The sequence below is a fragment of the Nerophis lumbriciformis genome, linkage group LG24 (assembly GCF_033978685.3).
Source record: "Nerophis lumbriciformis linkage group LG24, RoL_Nlum_v2.1, whole genome shotgun sequence".
NCBI lineage: Eukaryota > Metazoa > Chordata > Actinopteri > Syngnathiformes > Syngnathidae > Nerophis > Nerophis lumbriciformis.
Window position 1 is genome coordinate 12,361,372 of NC_084571.2, and position 25,120 is coordinate 12,386,491.

A 25,120-nucleotide genomic window follows, 5' to 3' on the forward strand; every position below is an offset into this window, starting at 1 on the left:
GCTATGCCTTCTCTGGGTCGTTGTCTCCCTCTGGAGGCTACAAATGGGACTGCACTACACTCCTATGAATTATTGACATACAATCCAGTGTTTTTCACCCACTGTGCCGCGAGATATTGCCTGGTGTGCCGTGGAAAATTATGCAACTTCACCTAAGTCAGGGGTCGGCAACCCAAAATGTTGAAAGAGCCATATTGGACCAAAAATACAAAAAAAATCTGTCTGGAGCCGCAAAAAATTAAAAGCCATATTACATACAGATAGTGTGTCATGAGATATAAATTGAATTAAGAGGACTTAAAGGAAACTAAATGACCTCAAATATAGCTACAAATGAGGCATAATGATGCAATATGTACATATAGCTAGCCAGAGCCGGCCCAAGGCATAAGCATACTAAGCGCTTGCTTAGGGCCCCGCGGCCACCAGGGGGCCCCCAAAAGCAATTAACAAAAAATTATTATTTTTTATTTTTTGCATGTACGAGTCTGACTGATGATTTCTAAATGATCAAAGATATATTATTGTACAAAAACACAATTTAAGGTCAACATTTTTGCACATTGCTGTTTCAGGTTTTTGTTACCAAAAATAATAAAGTGAATCAGAATCAGCTTTATTGTCCAGTTATGTTTAACACACATGGAATTTAACTTCAGTAGACTGCGCTCTCTTTGTACAAAGTAAACATTAAATATGAACAATTAACTAAAAATATAAACTAGTAATTAAAGACTAATATGTACAAGACTGATGAGACAAGATGACACTTTTACTGTAAATACAAAGCTTTATCACTTGGACTGTTCAACCCCAGGCCACTCTTGTAGCTGAATGTTTTCTACATTTTAAGATTAGGAACCATATGTGGCACTCTGGACATCATTCGTTCATTCATTGGTATTATTTATGTTCTTAACTGGGCCACCCCCATATCTTTATAAATGACATGTCATTTGTAAAGACATGCCAGGCTGACAATAGGATAATGTAAACAACACTGCCAGAGGCGCAATGAGTTTATATATTATTTATATATTATTGGCAGAAATAGAGGGCCCCAAAATCAAATTTTGCTTAGGGCCCCATGGAGGCTTGGGCCGGCACTGTAGCTAGCCTAAATAGCATGTTAGCATCGATTAGCTTGCAGTCATGCAGTGACCAAATATGTCTGATTAGCACTCCACACAAGTCAATAACATCAACAAAAATCACCTTTCATGCACAACGTTAAACGTTTGGTGGACAAAATGAGACAGAAAAAGAAGTGGCATAAAACACATCCTAGAAAGTCGGAGAAAGTTATACATGTAAACAAACTACTCTGAGTTCAAGGACCGCCAAAATTAGTAGGACAAAACGGCGCTCGCCAAATACTCGAATCAGTGAAGCATGTTTAATATAAACAGTGTGCTTTGTAACAATTAGGGAGGCTTGTGTCATGTTTGTCCTCCTACAGAAACCATATTAAAACAAAAAATAGATTTTTTTACCCTCATCTTTTTCCATTTTTCATACATTTTTTAAAAAGCTCCAGAGAGCCAATAGGGGGGCGCTAAAGAGCCGAATGCGGCTCTAGAGCCGTGGGTTGCCGACCCCTGACCTAAGTGGTCCAAAAAATATTTTTTTGCAAATCAATAATTATAATCTGCAAATAATGTGCCATTGCTCAGTGTCTGTGCTGTGAGGAGCTCGGCAGAGTAACCATGTAATACTCCATGTCAGTAGGTGAAGTGAAGTGAATTATATTTATTAATCTTCGTTCAATTTCTCGTCCCCAAAGTAAGAATTGAACTGGGCAAGAAAGCATTTAGGTTTTCAGCAACAATGGCTTGGAATAACCTACAATCGAGTATTAAACTTCAAACCCTTGTTACATTGAATGGGTTTAAAGCTTCTGTGAAAGGACTGCAGTCTACCTTGTCTGTATGCACATGTGTCATGTGAGCAAGTTTTTAATGTTGTAAATGTGATGTTTTATGTGTTGTTTACTGTTTTTAATGTAACCTTGCTGCTGCCCTCTTGGCCAGGTCTCCCTTGAAAAGGAGATCTTTGATCTCAATGGGATTTTTTACCTGGTTAAATAAAGGCTAAATGAAAATAAAATATAGCGCTTTTCTCTAGTGACTCAAAGCGCGTTTACATAGTGAAACCCAATATCCAAGTTACCATTTAAACCTCGGAGTCTTGTTCACGAGTGAGGGAAGAGTGGATCGTGAGATCGACAGGCGGATCGGTGCGGCGTCTTCAGTAATGTGGACACTGTATCGATCCGTTGTGGTGAAGAAGAAGTTGAGCCGGAAGGCAAAGTTCTCAACTTACCGGTCGATCTGCGTTCCCATCCTCACCTACACTGTGAAAAAAAAAATCCTATTTTTATGGTTAATTTACTCTAAATTTCTGCTGTAATTTTTCTATTTTTTTAAAAATAGTTTATAAAACTGTAGAATTGAAGACATTATCTGTAAATAAACAATCCGCCTGTTATTTTAAGTAATATGTCAGTAATGACAAATTATGTATATTTCTATTTTTTACAGAAAAATACCAAATTAAATATACATAGCATTTTCTGTTTTCTTAAATTACTTTCAAATTCATGTAAAATTACAGTAATTATCTTTCATTAAATATGTAACTTGTTATATAAAAGTCTATGTCCATACTAGCAATCTAACACAGGGGTGTCAAACTCAAATACAGAGTGGACCAAAATTTTAAACTGAACAAAGCCGCGGGCCAAGGTTGGACAAATTAACCTTTAACGTACTCTACGAGCTATCGTCACTTCCGCTTTTCATCCATTCTAACATCGTTCAGACCTAGTCACAAGATACGTGCGGCTTCTGTACGCACACACACGAGCGAATGCAACGCATACTTCCTCAACAGCGATACAGGTTACACTGAGGGTGCCAGTATAAAAAACTTTAACACTGTTAGAAATATACACCACACTGTGAATCCACACCAAACTAGAATGACAAACACATTTCGGGAGAACATCCGCACCGTAAAACAACAAACACAACAGAACAAATACCCAGAATCCTTTGCAGCACTAACTCTTCCGGGACGCTACAAAATACACCCCCGCTACCACCAAACCTCCCCCCCCACACACACACACCTTGTAGCGTCCCGGAAGAGTTAGTGATGCAAAGGGTTCTGGTTTGGTGTGGATTCACAGTGTGGCGTATATTTCTAACAGTGTTAAAGTTTTTTATTCGGCTACCCTCAGTGTAACCTGTATCGCTGTTGTTGAAGTATGCGTTGCATTCTAATGTGTGTGCGTGCAGAAGCCGCACATGTTATGTGACTGGGCCAGCACTCGGCGGGCTGGCGGGCTGGCGTTTGGAAGACTCCCGGGAGGATCGGCGGGCCAGCTTTAGTGTTAATTTGATATCGCCTCAAGGGCCAAGTGAAATTACACGGCGGGACAAATTTGACACCCATGCTGTAGAATAAAGGTATTTTTCTGCAGAACTGTTTGCGTCATCACTTTATTAAAGGTGGTTGATCTTAACAATTCAGAAAAAATCTGTAAAATAATGGTATTTTTCTGTGGAACTGCCAGCATTGTCACTTCATTAAAGGTGTTTGATCGTAAAAATTTGGAAAAACTCTGTAGAATAAAGGTATTTTTCTGCAGAACTGTTTGCATCGTCACTTTAGGTGGTTGATCTTAATAATTTAGTAAAAATCTGTAAAATTACGATATTTTTCCGCAAAACGTTTCATGAAAATTTGCCTTCCGCCCGATTGTAGCTGAGATAGGCTCCAGCGCCCCCCGCGACCCCGAAGGGAATAAGCGGTAGAAAATGGATGGATGGATGGATGGTTTACAATGTTTTACTTTAATTTTATGGTTTTCGTTTGGCAGTCGTAGCTGCCAGTAGATGACCGTTTTTTTACAGAATTTTTTTTACAGTGTATGGTCATGAGCTATGGGTTATGACCGAAAGGACAGGATCACGGGTACAAGCGGCCGGAATGAGTTTCCTCCGCCGGGTAGCGGGGCTCTCCCTTAGAGATAGGGTGAGAAGCTCTGCCATCCGGGAGGAGCTCAAAGTAAAGCCGCTGCTCCTCCATATCGAGAGGAGCCAGATGAGGTGGTTCGGGCATCTGGTCAGGATGCCACCCGAACGCCTCCCTAGGGAGGTGTTTAGGGCACATCCGACCGGTAGGAGGCCACGGGGAAGACCCAGGACACGTTGGGAAGACTATATCTTCTGGCTGGCCTGGGAACGCCTCGGGATCCCCCGGAAAGAGCCGGACGAAGTGGCTGGGGAGAGGAAAGTCTGGGCTTCCCTGCTTAGGCTGCTGCTCCCGCGACCCGACCTCGGATAAGCCGAATAAGATGGATGGATGGATGGATGGATGGATGGATGGACATTTAAACCAGTGTGGGCGGCACTGGGGTAAGCTGGGTAAAGTGTCTTGCCCGACGACACAACGGCAGGGACGAGGATGGCGGAAGCGGGAATCGAACCTGGAACCCTCAAGTTGCTGGCACGGCCCCTCTACCAACCGAGCTATGCCGCCCCCAGGTGGCAGCAGGTAGTTAATTGCTTTGTAAAAGTCGGAATGTGTCGGGTGAGACGAGAATGGTTTGTTGTGATCCTAATATGCAGACCACAGCGGGAGGCAGCGTGCAGGTAAAAAGGTATGTAATGCTTAAACCAAAAATGAGCAAAAGGGAAAGGAAAAGGCAATGGCTATGCAAAACGAAAGTAAAACTGAACTGGCTACAAAGTAAACAGAAACAGAGTGCTGGACGACAGCAAAAACTTACGGCGTCCACAAAGTCCACACGAAGAAGGATCGCAACGACGTAAATAGCCTTGCTTGCTAACACGTCACAGACATGAAACTGTGACAGGAAAACACCAACAAAACAGGAAGGGCTACCAAAATAACAGCGAAAGACAAGAACTAAAGCACGCCACAAAGGAAAACACCAACAAAGTCAAAATAAGGCAGGACGACCTGGTGGAGTTTCATTAGTCAACGTTTCCTGCTGGTGGTGTGCCTCCGGATTTTTTAATGAAAAAAATGTGCCTTCCCTCAGAAAAGGTTGAACGTCATGCCTGCGTACAATATCACAACAAATGGCAATCGTATTGTTATTGTCAGTAGTATCAGAAAACAAAGACTAAAACCAACTACAAGCAACTCTAGCATTGGTTATACTGGTGAAAATAAGTAGATCAGTGTTTTTCAACCTTTTCTGAGCAAAGGCACATTTTTTTTCATTGAAAAAATCCAGAGGCACACCACCAGCAGAAATCATTGAAAAAACAAAACTCATTAGCTGATATTGACAATAAAAAGTAGTTTTCGCAATTGTTGGATATGAATTTAAACCATAACCAAGCATGCTTCACTTTACAGTAACTCTTGTCTCAAAGTAGGTGTACTGTCACCACCTGTCAGATCACGTTGTGACTTATTTTGAGGTTTTTGACGTTTTCCTCTGTGTCGTGTTTAAGTTCTTGTCTTGCGCTCCTACTTCGGTGGCTTTTCCTGTTTTGTTGGTATTTTCCTGTAGCGGTTTCATGTCTTCTTTGTTTGAAAAATGAACATTCAATGCAAATGTATTTATATATTAGTCGGTCATGACAGTCGAGTGACTGTGATTGAAATTGATTCACACAATTTTTGGTATTATGTGCCTTGTACGTTCTCGTATTATTGTTCTCTTTTCCTGTTATGTTTGTTTTGACACAAAATAATGATAAAACCTTCAAATGTCAAAAAACGTGATGTTGCAGAAGCTCTATCATAAAAATAGCAAGTACAGGAAGTGACATAGTCTTTGCGCACACATATTCTTAACTTTTTGGGAAAAAAAATGTGTAGATACAAATTATCCCAAAAAAATAATTAAGAAACATGTGCAAGGGACACCGCTTGAGAGAGAGAAATATATTAAATGTAAAATAAAAGCATCATTATTTTTTTAATGATAATATTTTTTTAAGAATGTGGGAAGTTTTTATGGCCTTTTTGTCATTAGAAGGTGTATGTATATATATGTATATATATATATATATATATATATATATATATATATATATATATATATATATATATATACATACATATATATATATATATATATATATATATATATATGCAAACCCCGTTTCCATATGAGTTGGGAAATTGTGTTAGATGTAAATATAAACGGAATACAATGATTTGCAAATGCTTTTCAACCCATATTCAATTGAATGCAATAAAAAGACAAGATATTTGATGCTCAAACTCATAAACTTTATTTTGTTTTGCAAATAATAATTAACTTAGAATTTCATGGCTGCAACACGTGCCAAAGTAGTTGGGAAAGGGCATGTTCACCACTGTGTTACATTACCTTTTCTTTTAACAACACTCAATAAACGATTGGGAACTGAGGAAACTAATTGTTGAAGCTTTGAAAGTGGAATTCTTTCCCATTCTTGTTTTATGTAGAGCTTCAGTCGTTCAACAGTCCGGGGTCTCCGCAGTCGTATTTTATGCTTCATAATGCGCCACACATTTTCGATGGGAGACAGGTCTGGACTGTAGGCGGGCCAGGAAAGTACCCGCACGCTTTTTTTTACGAAGCCACGCTGTTGTAACACGTGCTGAATGTGGCTTGGCATTGTCTTGCTGAAATAAGCAGGGGAGTCCATGAAAAAGACGGCGCTTAGATGGCAGCATATGTTGTTCCAAAACATGTATGTACATTCCAGCATTAATGGTGCCTTCACAGATGTGTAAGTTACCCATGCCTTGGGCACTAATGCACCCCCATACCATCACAGATGCTGGCTTTTGAACTTTGCGTCGATAACAGTCTGGATGGTTCGCTTCCCCTTTGGTCCGGATGACACGATGTCGAAAATTTCCAAAAACAATTTGAAATGTGGACTCGTCAGACCACAGAACACTTTTCCACTTTGCATCAGTCCATCTTAGATGATCTCGGGCCCAGAAAAGCCGGCGACGTTTCTGGATGTTGTTGATAAATGGCTTTCGCTTTGCATAGTACAGCTTTAACTTGCACTTACAGATGTAGCGACCAACTGTAGTTACTGACAGTGGGTTTCTGAAGTGTTCCTGAGCCCATGTGGTGATATCCTTCAGAGATAGATGTTGGTTTTTGATTCAGTGCCGTCTGAGGGATCGAAGGTCACGGTCATTCAATGTTGGCTTCCGGCCATGCCGCTTACGTGGAGTGATTTCTCCAGATTCTCTGAACCTTTTGATGATATTATAGACCGTAGATGTTGAAATCCCTAAATTTCTTGCAATTGCACTTTGAGAAGCGTTGTTCTTAAACTGTTTGACTATTTGCTCACGCAGTTGTGGACATAGGGGTGTACCTCGCCCCATCCTTTCTTGTGAAAGACTGAGCATTTTTTGGGAAGCTGTTTTTATACCCAATCATGGCACCCACCTGTTCCCAATTAGCCTGCACACCTGTGGGATGTTCCAAATAAGTGTTGATGAGCATTCCTCAACTTTATCAGTATTTATTGCCACCTTTCCCAACTTCTTTGTCACGTGTTGCTGGCATCAAATTCTAAAGTTAATGATTATTTGCAAAAAAAAATTTTTTTTATCAGTTTGAACATCAAATATGCTGTCTTTGTAGCATATTCAACTGAATATGGGTTGAAAATGATTTGCAAATCATTGTATTCCGTTTATATTTACATCTAACACATTTTCCCAACTCATATGGAAACGGGGATTGTATATATATTTTATATATATATATTATTATATATTATAGTACATATTATATTATATTTGTATATGTATATATATATATATATATATATATATATATATATATATATATATATATATATATATATATATATATATATATATATATATATATATATATATATATACGACTTGTCCAGGATGTACCCAGCCTTCCGCCCGAATGCAGCTGAGATAGGCTCCAGCACCCCCTGCGACCCCGAAAAGGGACAAGCGTTATAGAAAATGTGTATATATATATATATATATATATATATATATATATATATATATATATATATATATACATATATATATATATATATACATATATATATATATATATATATATATATATATATATATATATATATATATATATATATATATATATATATATATATATATATATGTCTTAATAAGGTTATCCAAAAACTAGTGCTCGATACCGTAGTAGAGCGCAATATATGCATGTGTGGGAAAAAAATCACAAGACTATTTCATCTCTACAGGCCTGTTTCATGAGGGGGGGTTCCCTCAATCATCAGGAGATTTTAATGGGAGCATTCACATACCATGGTTTATATAGGGCACAGAGTGGGTGGGTACAGGCTGGCCTAAGGGCGTGGTGATTGGCTCATGTGTTACCTAGGAGGTGTTTCTGTCTATGGCGGCATGTTGATACAATTTCGCTGCGCTTGTTGAGGGATGACAGGTCTGGACGGTAAATAATAAACAGTTTCTCTTTCAAGCATAGGTTGCATCTTTTATTACCACTATTGTAAGGTGTGCTGGATGCAAGAATTTGCCATGTTATTGAATATTCAACATTATTGTCTTTGAGGTCCCAAATGTGTTTGCTGAGTTCTGTGGTATTTCGCAGGTTTTTGTTCCTGAAAGAAGCCTTGTGATTGTTCTATCTGGTTTTGAATTCTCCCTCGGTTAATCCTACATATGTGTCGGATGTGTTAATGTCCTTGCGTGTTACCTTAGATTGGTAGACAACTGATGTTTGTAAGCACCCCCCGTTGAGAGGGCAATCAGGTTTCTTTCGACAGTTACATCCTTTGTTGGTTTTGGAGTCGCTCTGTCTGGGGGTCGACGGCTCATTTGCAATTGTTTTGTTGTGGTTTGAGATGATTTGTCGTATATTGTTCATGCAGCTGTAGCTCAATTTAATGTTGTTCTTGTTGAATACTTTTCTTAGGGTGTTGTCTTTGGGAAAGTGTTTGTCAATCAGATTGAGGAATTTGTGTCCAATGTTCGTTGAGACGTTTTTGCTGTATGGGGGGTTGTACCAGATGATGTCGTTTCGTTTTCTGTTCTTTTTTGGCTGGTTTCCTGGCGTGGGTTCATAGGTGAGGGTGAAATTGTATCCGCTTTCATCAAGGGCTTTTTGGTACGGGGGGGTTGCTTGGTCAAATTCAGCTTTGCTAGATGACAGCATCAATAGCCTTTTATTGATTCTTTTCGTGGTGGTGGGTGGGTGGTTGCTGTCATGGTGCACGTATTGGAGTGTTGTGTTGGGTTTCGTGAATGGTTGGTAGCTGTTATTTCTCAGGTTGAAAGTGACGTCAAGGAAGTTGACGGTTTGCTTGTTGGCTTCAATCGTGATCCGTAGGCCGTTCTCTTTGAAAATTTGGCATATGCGCTTCTTGGTATTCTCGCTGCTCCTTGGCGAGGCGCGACACACTGCCAGTCCGTCATCACGGTAAATACCAAGGTTCAGATTGAGGCTAGCGAGCTGGGAGAGGAGGAAACTCCCAACGAGTTCACACGTTTCTGCTCCGTCAAAACTTCCCATAGTGACGTCAAATGTTGCATTGTTCTTTTTTTGCCATGGTGTACTGTTGTGGATGAGAATGGAGTTTTTTGCGTGGATGATGATGTTTCTTTCGTTGCCTGTGATTGAGTCGTAGTCTGAGGCGAAGTCTAGTGCTTGAGTCAGTAGGTCTTTCGTGATGGAAGGGTAAAATTCCTCGATATCAAAGGAGATAAAGTTGTGCTGTTGTTTGTCTTGGATGTTGTTGAACCATTTGATTACTGCTGCTGTATTTCTCCATTGGTTGAGTGGTGTTTTGTCCTTGATTTTTGTGTTGACTCTGTCCAGGATTATTTTGCTGATTTTTCCTATTTCAGATTTAGTTGGGTTTATTAGTCGGCATGTTGGGTTATTTGCGAAGTTGGGTTTGTGGTCCTTCAATGTGATGAAGGATTCCTTGTTGGCTGTGGCGTCCACCCTGTCCTCAATGTCCAGTTCAGCCGCGATCCTTTTATTTTCCAGGTGGATGTTCTGTAAGGTGTTGGGTTGCGCTTTTTTGTATGATTTGGTGATGCTTCTGTCCAGTAAGGTGTGGTGTTCTGGTATGTCCATTCTGTAGAAGTTTGTGGTTTTATCGGCAGCTATGATGAGGTTGTTTACTTTCTTGATGCGCTCCTTGTCATTTTTCAGCTTGGTGAGGAGTGGGTTGCGGATTGGCTTGAATTTGACTGATTGTATCATTTTGAGCATGTCGTTCTCAAAATCCTTTAGTTCCTCAACTGTGGGTGGGTTCTTGGTAGATTTGAATCCGTAAGTTTCCTTTTGCATTCCTTTTGTTTCAGGGTGGAGGAAAAAATGTGCTTTCCACCGCATCCTTCTTAGGAAGTGTTCCGTCTTTTCTATGAGCCTTAGCTTGTAGTCATTCTGCGCGGGTATGGGAATGTTCTTCGTGGAGTAGTCGATGTTGAATTTTTGTATTTCTGATCGTCGTACAGTGCTCAACAAATGTCAATTTGGAGCGGAGTATATGTCTTAATAAGGTTATCCAAAAAATATTGCTCGATACCGTAGTAGAGCGCAATATATGTATGTGTGGGAAAAAAATCACAAGACTATTTCATCTCTACAGGCCTGTTTCATGAGGGGGGGTTCCCTCAATCATCAGGAGATTTTAATGGGAGCATTCACATACCATGGTTTATATAGGGCACAGAGTGGGTGGGTACAGCCTGATTGACAAACACTTTCCCAAAGACAACAACACCCTAAGAAAAGTATTCAACAAGAACAACATTAAATTGAGCTACAGCTGCGTGAACAATATACGACAAATCATCTCAAACCACAACAAAACAATTGCAAATGAGCCGTCGACCCCCAGACAGAGCGACTCCAAAACCAACAAAGGATGTAACTGTCGAAAGAAACCTGATTGCCCTCTCAACGGGGGGTGCTTACAAACATCAGTTGTCTACCAATCTAAGGTAATACGCAAGGACATTAACACATCCGACACATATGTAGGATTAACCGAGGGAGAATTCAAAACCAGATGGAACAATCACAAGGCTTCTTTCAGGAACAAAAACCTGCGAAATACCACAGAACTCAGCAAACACATTTGGGACCTCAAAGACAATAATGTTGAATATTCAATAACATGGCAAATTCTTGCATCCAGCACACCTTACAATAGTGGTAATAAAAGATGCAACCTATGCTTGAAAGAGAAACTGTTTATTATTTACCGTCCAGACCTGTCATCCCTCAACAAGCGCAGCGAAATTGTAACAACATGCCGCCATAGACGGAAACACCTCCTAGGTAACACATGAGCCAATCACCACGCCCCTAGGCCAGCCTGTACCCACCCACTCTGTGCCCTATATAAACCATGGTATGTGAATGCTCCCATTAAAATCTCCTGATGATTGAGGGAACCCCCCCTCATGAAACAGGCCTGTAGAGATGAAATAGTCTTGTGATTTTTTTCCCACACATAGATATATATATATATATATATATATATATATATATATATACACATATATATATATATATATATATATATATATATATATATATATATATATTATATACACACACAATACAAATAAAAACATATATATATATATATACATACATTATTTTTTATATTTTCCCCCCAGATTTAAACCACAGACATTACATTGTGTAAATGTGGAATTTTCCGAGTAGATAACAATTTGACAGCATTCTCCAAGTCTTTATGAAATGTACAAGGTAAAAACAGAACTACTTCTTCCTTGAAATTAAAAAGGTGTATTACAAGTACGAAACAGTGCAACATGAAGATCCTTCCTGAATACTTGGGAGTTTGGAAATTGACCAAAAATAAATGGTTTATTGACTTTTTTTCCCTCAAGATTACAAAAGGAGCATGCTGGAGAAACATCCGGGTACTAGTCGTTACTTCACGGCCATCTTTAGCCACGCCCAGTTCCAAGTCACGTTGGTAGTGACGTAAGCGGAGCATTAAAAACGCATCGCGAGAGCCTTCCTGCCTTTGCTCTCTCTCCACCGTCGTCGTTGTCTCGGACGCGAGCATCGATCTCTTCACCGTGTCGCATTTTTCATACATTTCTATGTCTTTCTGTTCAACTACGATGCTGATTGTAGCACACGACCCTCCGTGAAAAGCTACCGTTTTGACGGGAATGTGAAGTTGTACGCGCTAGCTTGTTAGCATGCTAGCTCCAAGGCTAGCAACACGTGGTCACGCCTGCAGCCATGCATCTTCTGACCGGTAAGTTGTGACATTTGGTGATTTTTTTAAATAAATCTGCTCTGTCAAATGTGATGAGTTTTGTTATCCCTGTCTGAAGACCACCTGTGGAAGACAATGTTATCTGACTAAGTCGGGGGTCGGCAACGCGAGGCTCTGTAGCGCCGCCCTAGTAATAAAAAAAAAAATGTACGGAAAAAAGGGATTTTTTTGTTTTTGTTTTAGTATGGTTTCTGTCGTAGGAAAAACATGACACAAACCTTCCTAATTGTTCGATATCACACTGTGTATATTAAACATGCTTCACTGATGAGAGTATTTGGCGCGCGCCTTTTTGTCGTAATTTCGGAAGTCCTTGAACGCACCATAGTTTGTTTGCATGTACAACTTTCTCCGATGCTGCCACAGAAAGATGTTTTACACCACTCGTTCTGTCTCAATTTGTCCAGCCAACGTCCTATGCGTTGTGTGAATTCACAAAAGTGAGCTTTGTTGATGTTATTTGCTTGTGGAGTGCTAATAAGGCCTACTTGGTCACTGCAAGCTAATCGATGCTATGTATGGTAGCTGTCTGTATATAATGCATTATTATGCCTCGTATTTTAGGTATATTTGAGGTCATTTTATTTGTAGTTTCCTGCAACTTGGACACACACATCTTTACCTTTGCATTCTAAGCCAGTCATTTCCAGGAGCCTCCGTTTTACTAATGTTTTCCAATGTTGTAAAAATGTGCAGAATAAATATTACATTTAAACATTTGTCAACGAAGATTTGCATCAGCCTGCGACAGTCATTTTGATAGTAGGCTAATATAGACACTTACAGCATGTGTTGCCTTCATAACACTTATATAAGGCTTTACATTTTTTGCAGCTCCAGACATATTATTTTTGGTCCAATATGGCTCTTTCAACATTTTGGGTTGCCGACCCCTGGACTATGCAGTAGACGTGAGAATGTAGAAGCTAGTTGATCCATCACTCACTGAATGTTTTGTTTTAGGTTCCTGCTCCAGATGCTCCATGTCAGATTGAGGTGTGTATGAAAGTACTTCTATGTCCTACTTTCTTCTTATTTCAATGATGATAACTGGAAGTGCCGTCTGATGCGATAACTGGCGATGGTTAAAAGCTGGTCTGAGAACTAGTCAAAGATGTTTTTTTTGAGTTGTGTACAATAAACTGGAGCTGACAAAGTGATGTTTGTGTTTAGCAGCTACAAACTGCTGCTAGAGGATCATCAGTGGACAGGTAAATACTGTGAAAACGTGCATGTTCATCAAGCCGGTGATGATAAAAGTTATCCCTGTCTGAACTTCAATGTTGAGTCATGGTAACCTGAGGCTTGGCATGACATTAAATGTAACTTGCTGACTTGTTTGTAAAATGTCCTGTTTTGTGTCCTTTTTATAGGTGACACTTGATTTGGGCGGAGCAACCTCAAGAGTAAAAAAAAAAACATTTTGGAGCGACATTGAGGTTTATTTAAAAATGATAATAAAAAAACTTGAATTCATACTGCTGGTGTCCAATGTGACTTGTGTCCGTAAGGCTTTTTCTTCAAGTTGTTGAGGAAGATCTGCTGCTCTTGCAAGTAGTGCTGTTCCTGTGTGCAGGAGAAACCACACTTCAGCCAGGAAAATATGAAGATGCTGTTATAACATTACCTTTTTAATTTGATGTTTACACTTATTTATTATTGTATTGAGTCAACATCCAATGTTGACTGTTAAATTCTTAGTACCGGTATTTGAAATTTGCAACTTTTTGACCAAACAATGTAACATCACACATTTTAAATGTATATGTCTCACAATTACTAATTGTAAACATTAATGCTTCAGTGAGCATATGGCACACTCACTAGCACAGTTTTGGTATTTCATAATCTACGAGAAGTGATTCTCGAACTGGTGCGTGTATCAATAGTGGTACGCTTGATCTAAAGACAGTTTATTATACTATATTCAAATTGTGTAAAGCAGGGGTGTCAAACTCATTTTAAATCGGGGGCCACATTGAGAAAAATCTACTCGCAAGTGGACTAGACAGGTGAAACCACAGCACAATAACTTAAAAATAAAGACAACTTCAGATTGTTTTCTTTGTTTAAAAATAGCACTCCTGAAAATGTACAAATCCTAATGTTGGGGTATTGTTTACACTTGCATGTTGCGGATATTAATATTTTACCTTTATTTGACGTTTTTTATACTTTCTGAATACATTTTGATAATCATGTGTCAAGAGTCAACTCATTGGTGTCATTTTTCAATCTATCAAGATTAAAAAATATCAATCAAATCACAGGATGTTAATTAGGTAGTTTGCTCATTTTCCTCAAGTGGTGCACTAACGTGGTTTATTTTTACATATGTAGCATCTACAAAGATACAAATAATTGCTGTTGCGACATCTAGTGGACACATATAGAACGGTTTCTTTCATTCAAAAATTTCCGCTCATTTGTATACTTAGCAAATATCCTGCAGGCCGGATAAAACCTGTTCGGGGGCCGTACGTTTGACACCCCTGGTGTAAAGCGACTGTGTCCAAAAATATTGATTTTGCTTCGTAAATTAAACCTGTCTTGTTTTGATGAATACTTGGGCCTATTATACTACTGTATTTTCATGTCGATCATTGATGATTCTTTGAGGGCAAAGTTTTTTTTTTTCTTCTTGAGGTGGTACTTTGTGAAATAAGTGAGACCTACTGTGCTAGATTTAAAAGTCGCCATATTTGACAGGCAAATATAATTATTGTTGTGCAGAAAGGAATATGAAACATGCAACTCTGGTCAATGAGCCAATGGTAAGCAGGAGAAGACAGTTCACCTAACTTTGCACTGTGAGATCAAAATGATCCCCCATTTTGGATTTATTTTTAGTTCCTAGTACATCGGTGGTGACAAAAAAAACGGCACATCACTCTCCTGACTTCATTTAGTACAAACTCACTTGAGAGCCCAAAAATGTGCTTCCCGATACACAAGTTTGTTGCCTCATAGTGAAATGACACAGCAGCTGTATCGGTCACATGGTCTTTTTCTTAAAAGGGACACTGCGTCACTCTTGGTGTTTCGCAAGGCAGCGATGCCTCAGTATCGTCTGACCCCATCACTAATCAATACAAATTGCTCGTCAGCCCGAGGAATATTTCTGGCATTCAGGCTTGTGCACTAGGGCTGGGCGATATAAACTGTTTCACATTATAAGTGTACATCGGTCAATATTGATTGATATTTTTTGTCGAAAATAAGGAACAGGAGAAAAATCCATTAAATGTAAACATTGTTATAGTATATGTAACCTTCCTCTGATTAGAATCCCCTCAGATATCGAGGCACAGAGGAAAGTAAATGTCAACACAAGCATGGAAAACAATGTATAAAAAAATATAAAATCACATTGAACACTTAAAAAGCTCTTAAAATGAAGGTGCAAAAATAAGGAATATGTAAGAAATGCTTAATAGTGTGTGAAAACGGAAACAAAGAAATCTGAGAAGAACTATAAAAATGGGACCCATTACCTCCCTGCTTGACACTCATAAAGGGTTGGCTTTGGGGGTTAAATCATCAAAAATGATTCCCGGGTGCGGCTGCTGCTCACTGCTCCCCTCACCTCCCAGGGGGTGATCTAGGGTGATGGGTCAAATGCAGATAATAATTTTGCCACACCTAGCGTGTGTGAGACAATCATGGGTACTTTAACTTTAACTATGTTCTACAGGTTAAGTTACAGCTGTGCTCTAAAGGGTGAACGTGGCTACGGTGGTATTAGCGGTCTTGGTGGAGCTGAGCGCCTTGCATCGTTTACAGACCACATTGGTCCCTGAAAAAATCCCCCAAAGTGCCATACTGTCCAGGTGACTTTTTCTCTTGTATCCACAATTTCTCCATTTTCACTTTCTCTTCTCACTCCATGCAAAGAATCAAGCGCCAAACAACCAAACTTCACAGGCACTTTGAAACGTCATAATTGGCGGCGAGTCGGAACGGACATGAAGTCAAATTGTCAAAAGTTTTCAGACGTAATTTCAACTTGACACAAATGGCTGGGGACATGCTGATTCTGGAGGTCCTCAATTGAAGAATAAAATACAGGAACAGCCCAGGCAGCTATATGGGGACTTCCTGCGTTGCTCGGTTACCAGAGAGCGAGTGCCTCTGTCCATGCAACCAACCTTGCTTCCATACTTCCGCTTTCTTCCGACGAAGACGGAAACTATTTATCGTACGCATTTTTTATTGATATCAATTACAAGTTTCGTGATATATACTGATACCGTTTTATCGCCCAGCCCTAGTGTGCGCACAGAAAAGCAACTAACAATTTTAAGTTATGTTGTTATGACAAAATATACGTTCAATAGTCGCTAACTTTAGCTAGTGAGGTGAAATATATCATGTACCATTTACTTGTATGATTGTGAGCTGGCATGCGTTTGTATTTATCACAGAATCTTTTAGAGGATTATTCTACTAAGGAAATATGCTTTTAGATAACTTCAAAGGTGCACATGTCCATCACAAACTCTCCAGAGAGTGGTGGCCCTTGCCCCCAGGAAATTGTAATCCAACAGGAATGCATGTTTGGAGTTCAGGAGTGATAATAAAAACATTAGCAACATCTGGTAGGAAGCCCCCACAGGTAGGAGTAGAGGATAGGGGTCGGAGGTCACCCGACTCAAACTGATCATAGGAATAATGTCAAGGAAAGATTGACTGGCCAGACTGACCGACTCCAAGGCTATAACTACAAAAAATAAGGGTCTTTGTGTAAGAGGTATTTAAGTACAGTTGTCCAAGAAGACAGCAGAAGAGTAATCCGAGCCATAGTCTCTCTGAGTCTCGCTGAAACAAATAGTGCTTTTTGTTCGACGATTCCTCGTTGGCGTCTTCTTGGCTCATCACCCATCGCACGACCAACAAATATACAACACTAGCCAAAATGCTCTCATTAGCTAACAGCACAAATATAATGCGAGTGTTACTAACGGGCGTAGTTTGTGTCATTACGTGCTGACAGCTGTAAGAGGGCGGGATATAACGACTAAAACATTGGAAAAGTTGCAAACACCCCCAGGAAGCAGTCTTATCACAGTGACTTGTCCGCACTACTTGATGTTATTGTCGCTTACCTTTATTTCGTTGTACTTCCATATCGCCAGGCGTGCCAGAGACTGAGGATCGGGCAATGACTTAGTGGTCTTCAGTGTTGGTGCCAGATTGGTTTCTGGCATCACTGAACCTGAGTCTCCAGATAAATACAACAAGTCAAGGAATACTTGAAATCCACACTAAACGTTGATGTTACCTGTTAAAACAGTCGGATTGCTTTGTGTTCCAGAGGGTAGTTTGGGTTGAACCTTCTCACTGATTTGCGGCTGATGAAACCGTAGTCGCTCCTACAATTGAGGTGATTGTTGCTTAAACGAGCACAGCGACTATAAACAGGTTGATTTATTTTCAAAGAGGACATTTTTTATCCAACACCTGAATAGTGCGCTGTTCAAGCTGCCTCAGCTTCTCGATCTGGGAATGGATGTTTCTTAGCCTTGCCTGGTGCTCCGCCTCCACACGCTTGGCTTCCTGCAAGGCCTGCTCACCTTCCTCATACTTCTCTGCTGCCATCTGCAGACCACAAGGGGTTTGTTGGCAGGACTATGCAAATGGATCATTCAGGATGTTGGTATTTACATTAAAGTTGATGCAACACAGAAGCTAACTAACGCACTAGGACAGATACAGTCGTGGTCAAAAGTTTACATACACTTGTAAAGAACATAATGTCATGGCTGTCTTGAGTTTCCAATCATTTCTACAACTCTTATTTTTTTGTGATAGAGTGATTGGAGCACATACTTGTTTTTCACAAAAAACATTCATGAAGTTTGGTTCTTTTATGAATTTATTATGGGTCTACTGAAAATGTGAGCAAATCTGCTGAGTCAAAAGTATACATACAGCAATGTTAATATTTGGTTACATGTCCCTTGGCAAGTTTCACTGCAATAAGGCGCTTTTGGTAGCCATCCACAAGCTTCTGGCAAGCTTCTGCTTGAATTTTTGACCACTCCTCTTGACAAAATTGGTGCAGTTCAGCTAAATTTGTTGCTTTTCTTACATGGACTTGTTTCTTCAGCATTGTCCACACATTTAGGTCAGGACTTTGGGAAGGCCATTCTAAAACCTTAATTCTAGCCTGATTTAGCCATTCCTTTACCACTTTTGACATGTGTTTGGGGTCATTGTTCTGTTGGAACACCCAACTGCACCCAAGACCCAACCTCCGGGCTGATGATTTTAGGTTGTCCTGAAGAATTTGGAGGTAATCCTCCTTTTGCATTGTCCCATTTACTCTCTGTAAAGCACCAGTTCCATTGGCAGCAAAACAGGCCCAGAGCATAATAATACCACTACCATGCGGTATGAATTGTGTTTCTGGGATTAAAGGCCTCACCCTTTCTTCTCCAAACATATTGCTGGGTATTGTGGCCAAACAGCTCAATTTTTGTTTCATCTGACCACAGAACTTTCCTCCAGAAGGTTTTATCTTTGTCCATTCAGATGAAAATTGAGCTGTTTGGCCACAATACCCAAAAATTCAACCAGAAGCTTGCCAGAAGCTTGTGGATGGCTACCAAAAGTGCCTTATTACAGTGAAACTTGCCAAGGGACATGTAACCAAATATTAACATTGCTGTATGTATACTTTTGACCCAGCAGATCTGGTCACATTTTCAGTAGGCCCATAATAAATTCATAAAAGAACCAAACTTCATGAATGTTATTTGTGACCAACAAGTATGTGCTCCAATCACTCTATCACAAAAAAATAAGAGTTGTAGAAATGATTGAAAAATCTAGATATCCATGACATAATGTTCTTTACAAGTCTGTATCTAAATGTTAATGCAAATGAAACCTCTGCTGTTAAAATAAAGACACGACCCAGGCAAAACATGTTAAAAGTAGCATATTATAAACACAGACTCCTTGAGTGATAACAAGTGGTGCGGTATAGCTCGGTTGGTAGAGCGGCCGTACCAGCAACTTGGGGGTTGCAGGTTCGATTCCCGCCTCCGCCATCCTAGTCACTGCTGTTTTGTCCTTGGGCAAGACACTTTACCCACTTGCTCCCAGTGCCACCCACACTGGTTTAAATGTAACTTAGATATTGGGTTTCACTATGTAAATCGCTTTGAGTCACTAGAGAAAAGCGCTATATAAATATAATTCACTTCAATTCACTTCACAACTAGAACGGCCAATAACTTTAGCAAGAAACGTCAGCGCCAATCAATGAGCCTAAAGACGGTCTAAAGGGGAACAGGGATTTTCCGTTTGGTGCTAGTGTTTGACCTGTGTCTATTTACTATAGTGTAACATTGTTTCTAGATCGTGTAGGGGACAAAAAGACAACGTTTCCACTGCAGGCCAAAGTGGCCCAAATTTTCTTTTTTTTTTCTTTTCTGACTGTCTGTCTACACTGCAAGTAAATGTGTTTTTTATTAGACTCCAGTGTAAACTTGCATGTGACCCCAATGTGGCCTCGACGTCACTTGCATGCACACTTCAATAAAGTGAAGACAAAGGAAGCTGACCAGGAGGAAGTCGCAACACCCAAAAAAATTGTTTTTTTTACGTGAAAGTAATATAATTTATGAATAAATGTATATGTAATATATTTGGGAGGGTTGTAATGTTTTTATGGCTGTCAAGGACATAAGCGTGAATCTAAGTGAGATTTTTTTTCAACTCACATGTAAACAAATGTGCCAAAGTGTCAATTCCGGTCTTTCAACAATGGCTATTTCTTCTGAATCAAAATATATATAGATATATTATATACAGCCTACTATTTGTGCACTATTGACGAGTGATGCACCGAAAATTTGGTCGTCTTAAAAAGACTTTGCTCACCGAAACCGGATGTAGTGATGAAATATCCACTCTGGCTGGCGACTCTGTCTTTCCCGGCGCGCACAAGTGACGTAGCTCGCTCAAAGCTGACGGAAAATTCACATTCGTGTCGCATTGCGTTTAGATTTAAGTCACATTTGAAAAGATCAGATTCCAATCTGCATTCGGGCGGAAGGAGGGGACAAGTCGCTTCCTCATCGCAGGGCCAACACAGATAGACAGTCAACATTCACACTCACATTCACACACTTGGGCCAATTTAGTGTTGCCAATCCACCTATCCCCAGGTGCATGTCTTTGGAGGTGCCGCACAGTCATGGGGAGAACATGCAAACTCCACACAGAAAGACCCCAAGCGGGGCTCAAACCCCAGGATCTTCGTGTTGTGGGGCACATGCACCAACCCCTGTTTCTGCTTACCAAAACTTTAAATTCTTGCCGGGAAATCCAGGTGTTGTCCTTCTTTCCGAGTAGGTTTTTTTGTTTTTTACTACTGCAGAGATGATAATGATAAATGGGTTGTACTTGTATAGCGCTTTTCTACCTTCAAGGTACTCAAAGCGCTTTGACACTACTTCCACATTTACCCATTCACACACACATTCACACACTGATGGAGGGAGCTGCCATGCAAGGCGCTAACCAGCACCCATCAGGAGCAAGGGTGAAGTGTCTTGCTCAGGAACCAGGGACACTCGGGTCGCGCACGGCCATTCTTCCACTGCGCCACAATCCTCTGTCCCCTAATACTTGGAGCGTGGGTTAATTAAAGGAGCGCTGCCAGTTTCATGTTCCGTGATTCAATCAAATCCCAACACGGCAGAGATGCATGACAAATAGGCGATAATTATATAAGTTAAGAGCAGCAGCTCACACGTTCTCATACTTTCTGCAAGATCCAGGAAGAAATTATGTCAGCCAGCTTGGAAAATGTACCAACTATAATCTATGTGAAGGAGCCCAGAATAGTTTTTATTGAAATGTTGGCAACATTTCAGAAACCTTACAATGTATTAAACCCATAAAGTGTTATAAAATGGAATAGATGGTGAGTTGTCGTGATGTAGAAAAATTAGGGATGTCCGATAATATCGGCCTGTCGATATTATCGGCCGATAAATGCCCACCACAGATTCCCCAGGCACTGCTTCCTCATAGGAAGACGTGTTGGTGGGATTGAGGAGGTCTTCGAAGTATTCTCTCCACCGATCCACAACATCCGCAGTCGAGGTCAGCAGAACACCATCCTCACCATACACGGTGTTGATAGTGCACTGCTTCCCCTTCCTGAGGCGGCGGATGGTGGTCCAGAATCGCTTCGAAGCCGTCCGGAAGTTGTTTTCCATGGCTTCCCCGAACTCCTCCCATGTCCGAGTTTTTGCCTCCGCAACCGCTGAAGCCGCACACCGCTTGGCCTGTCGGTACCTGTCCGCTGCCTCAGGAGTCCTATGAGCCAAAAGAACCCGATAGGACTCCTTCTTCAGCTTGACGGCATCCCTCACCGCTGGTGTCCACCAACGGATTCTAGGTTTACCGCCACGACAGGCACCAACTACCTTGCGGCCACAGCTCCAATCAGCTGCCTCGACAATAGAGGCGCGGAACATGGTCCACTCGGACTCAATGTCCAGCACCTCCCTTGTGACATTTCAAAGTTCTTCCGGAGGTGGGAATTGAAACTCTCTGACAGGAGACTCAGCAAGGCATTCCCAGCAAACCCTCACAATGCGTTTGGGCCTGCCAGGTCTGTCCGGCATCCTCCCCCACCATCGCAGCCAACTCACCACCAGGTGGTGATCGATAGAAAGCTCCGCCCCTCTCTTCACCCGAGTGTCCAAAACATGAGGCCGCAAATCCGATGACACAACTACAAAGTCGATCATGGAACTGCGGCCTAGGGTGTCCTGGTGCCAAGTGCACATATGGAGACCCTTATGTTTGAACATGGTGTTTATTATGGACAATCTGTGACGGGCACAAAAGTCCAATAACAAAACACCACTCGGGTTCAGATCCGGGGGGCCATTCTTCCCAATCACGCATCTCCAGGTTTCACTGTCGCTGAAGCCTCCCAGTAGAACGAGGGAATCACCCGGGGGAGCACTCTCAAGTACTCCCTCGAGCGAATCCAAAAAGGGTGGGTACTCTGAGCTGCCGTTTGGCGCGTAAGCGCAAACCACAGTCAGGACCCATCCCCCCACCCGAAGGCGGAGGGAAGCTACCCTCTCGTCCACCGGGTTGAACTCCAACGTACAGGCTCTGAGCCGGGGGGGCAACAAGAATTGCCACCCCAGCCCGTCGCCTCTCAATGCCGGCAACGCCAGAGTGGAAGAGAGTCCAGCCCCTCTCGAGAGAACTGGTTCCAGAGCCCTTGCTGTGCGTCGAAGGGAGTCCGACTATATCTAGCCGGAACTTCTCAACCTCGCGCACTAGCTCAGGCTCCTTCCCCCCCAGCGAGGTGATGTTCCACGTCCCAAGAGCTAGCTTCTGAAGCCGAGGATCGGACCGCCAAGTGCCCTGCCTTTGGCTTCCGCCCAGCTCACACTGCACCCGACCTCTATGGCCCCTGCTATGGGTGGTGAGCTCATTGGAGGGGGGACCCACGTTGCCTCTTCGGGTTGTGCCTGGCCGGGCCCCATGGGGACAGGCCCGGCCACCAGGCGCTCGCCATCGTGCCCCGCCTCCGGCTATTTCAACCACTCACATGGAAATCAACCCGTGACGCTGATGAGAGTGACGCTGGGAAATCCAAAACAGAATAGTGGACACATTGGATAACGACAGAGCGAGAACTTTTACTGAAACAACGCAGCAATGTCAGTAGACGATCGATGTCGGTTGCGCAAAGAAAATATGCAGAATCAATGTCAGCACACAACTCCTCGCTGTTGTTTGAATCAAACAGACGCTTCGGCGCTACGTCACATCTATAAAATCCTGCCCGGCGATCCTGATTGGTTCATTATTTTTTACTATCTTGAATGAGTTTGCAATGCCTTTGAGCCCAGATCCTTGTGTGGAGCTCAGCGAACTACAAGGATCTTGGCTAGAGTCAGGTTACTAATAATCAGTATCGGCTTTGCAAAAAAACAAACATTGCTTGATATCTAGTCCACAAGGAACAATTTCCCTTGTGGATCATTAAAGTCTAAGTCTAAGTAGTCCTTTCTACTGCCAACTTGTGCACCCAAGAACATTGAACAAAGTAGTGCTATTTCATGAGTTACCTTGCTGAAGGAATCCACCTCCTGTGCTCGACTCTTCAGCCTCAGAGCGGTGCTGCTTATCCTTTCCTTTTCCCGATCCAGTTCCGCTCGGAGTTGTTCCAGAGCTTCTCTTTCCTGAGCCACCGTCGCCTCCCTTTGTTTCAGATCGCCGCTCCGCAGCTTCAAATCAGCTTGCTCCTGCGGGCGCCACCGCGGTTCTATTCAGTCTGGGTTTTAAACAGAGTGGATTCGCTGAGAAACTGTCTGAGCTCACCTGTGCCAGACTCATGATGGAGCCTTCCCTCCTGTCCAGCAGCGTGCTGACGTCTTGCTCGGCCCTCTCTCGCCTCTGTTTCTCCTGGGCATGGAAGACGTTCCACTCGGCGGCCAGTTTCCTTCTCTCGTCTGCACACTGCTGCATCACCGACTTCTGCTCCTCCAGTAACGCGCTCTGGTAAGGAAGGAGCGGCGGGGCTTCAAATCTCCAGCTTCTGTTGTCCTTGAACGAGCCTCACCTTGGCTCTCTCCAGCTCCTCTCGCTCCATGTTCATCTGCATCGTCAGGGACCGTCGCTCATCCTCCAGGCTTTTTAGGGAGGATTCCACCTTGGCCTGCTCCGCGGTCACCTTCCAGCGCTCCTGAAACAAGAACTGCGTCATCAGTGTCGTCGTACAGTATGAAGGGGATTCAGACCTACTCAGTGGCCTAGTGGTTAGAGTGTCCACCCTGAGATCGGTAGGTTGTGAGTTCAAACCCTGGCCGAGTCATACCAAAGACTATAAAATGGGACCCATTACCTCCCTGCTTGGCACTCAGCATCAAGGGTTGGAATTGGGGGTTAAATCACCAAAACTGATTCCCGGGCGCGGCCACCGCTGCTGCCCACTGCTCCCCTCACCTCCCAGGGGGTGAACAAGGGGATGGGTCAAATGCAGAGGACACATTTCACCACACCCAGTGTGTGTGTGACAATCATTGATACTTTAACTTTAAATGGTCCTGTTCGCCGCGTTTACCTGACACATGAAACGTGACAAATTGGGACGTGCACTATTTACTTTAGCCGCCAGACGGCAGTAGAGTGTTGACTATTAAAATGTGTTTTGTGGCAATTCCAACTTTGACCACAGTGTCAGTTGCTATGTAGAGTGGCACTTTCCATTATTTTCAGCAGACTGCATTGCAAAATGATTAAATCCCCCACCTTCCGTCTCAGGAGAGATCCGCCCAGGAATGGGGGCATATGAATCCCTTCCCGACTGTAGTCCAGTTTTATACTGCTTGTGTACGACTTGAGACTAGATATGTTTGGTAGCTCCCAGTTTGTAGCATGCGCAAGGCACATAATGTGCAGTTCTAATCCCTCACTTACGACTAGGTTTGGGCATAGAGGATCTGGCATTGATGGGAACTGGGTCTTATATTCATATTTGTAAACAATTTTAATTTTCCATGCTTACAGAGGCGGCTAGCAGCTAACTGTACCTCCATACATAATGTAGAGCCACTCCCCTAAGCCAATAAGCCTCCATTGCGGCACATAAATCAATTAAAGTACATTTATATCGATATTTTTATATATTTTACAGTCTAACAACGACAAACTACATCTCTTACAAGTAACATCACTAACGGACTGTAGGACGATGCTAAACATGTTACACAGACAAGCTAATCGCTAAGGTAGCCACTATG

At 41.9% G+C, this 25,120-nt stretch overlaps 1 protein-coding gene and 2 non-coding genes across 3 annotated transcripts in view; 2 read left to right on the forward strand and 1 right to left on the reverse strand.

Annotated features, from left to right (window-relative positions):
- Positions 1-13,365: 13,365 nt before the first annotated feature.
- On the forward strand, positions 13,366-13,432 carry LOC133620712 (small nucleolar RNA SNORD49). Its single transcript, XR_009817554.1, has one exon. It is a non-coding gene; the product is annotated as a small nucleolar RNA SNORD49 (small nucleolar RNA).
- A 136-nt stretch (positions 13,433-13,568) lies between these two features.
- Positions 13,569-13,638, forward strand: LOC133620711 (small nucleolar RNA R38). The gene has a single exon (XR_009817553.1). It is a non-coding gene; the product is annotated as a small nucleolar RNA R38 (small nucleolar RNA).
- Positions 13,639-13,750: 112 nt separating this feature from the next.
- LOC133620262 (fas-binding factor 1 homolog) overlaps positions 13,751-25,120 on the reverse strand; it is a 54,732-nt gene continuing 43,362 nt past the window's right edge. Inside the window, exons 21-27 of the mRNA XM_061981590.1 lie at positions 23,941-24,063; positions 23,700-23,876; positions 23,447-23,623; positions 17,790-17,927; positions 17,611-17,701; positions 17,435-17,550; positions 13,751-13,895 (exon numbers count right to left, since the gene is read on the reverse strand). Coding sequence (XP_061837574.1) covers positions 13,803-13,895; positions 17,435-17,550; positions 17,611-17,701; positions 17,790-17,927; positions 23,447-23,623; positions 23,700-23,876; positions 23,941-24,063 — 915 coding nt within the window. The 3' untranslated portion in view covers positions 13,751-13,802. The remainder of the gene's footprint in view (positions 13,896-17,434; positions 17,551-17,610; positions 17,702-17,789; positions 17,928-23,446; positions 23,624-23,699; positions 23,877-23,940; positions 24,064-25,120) is intronic.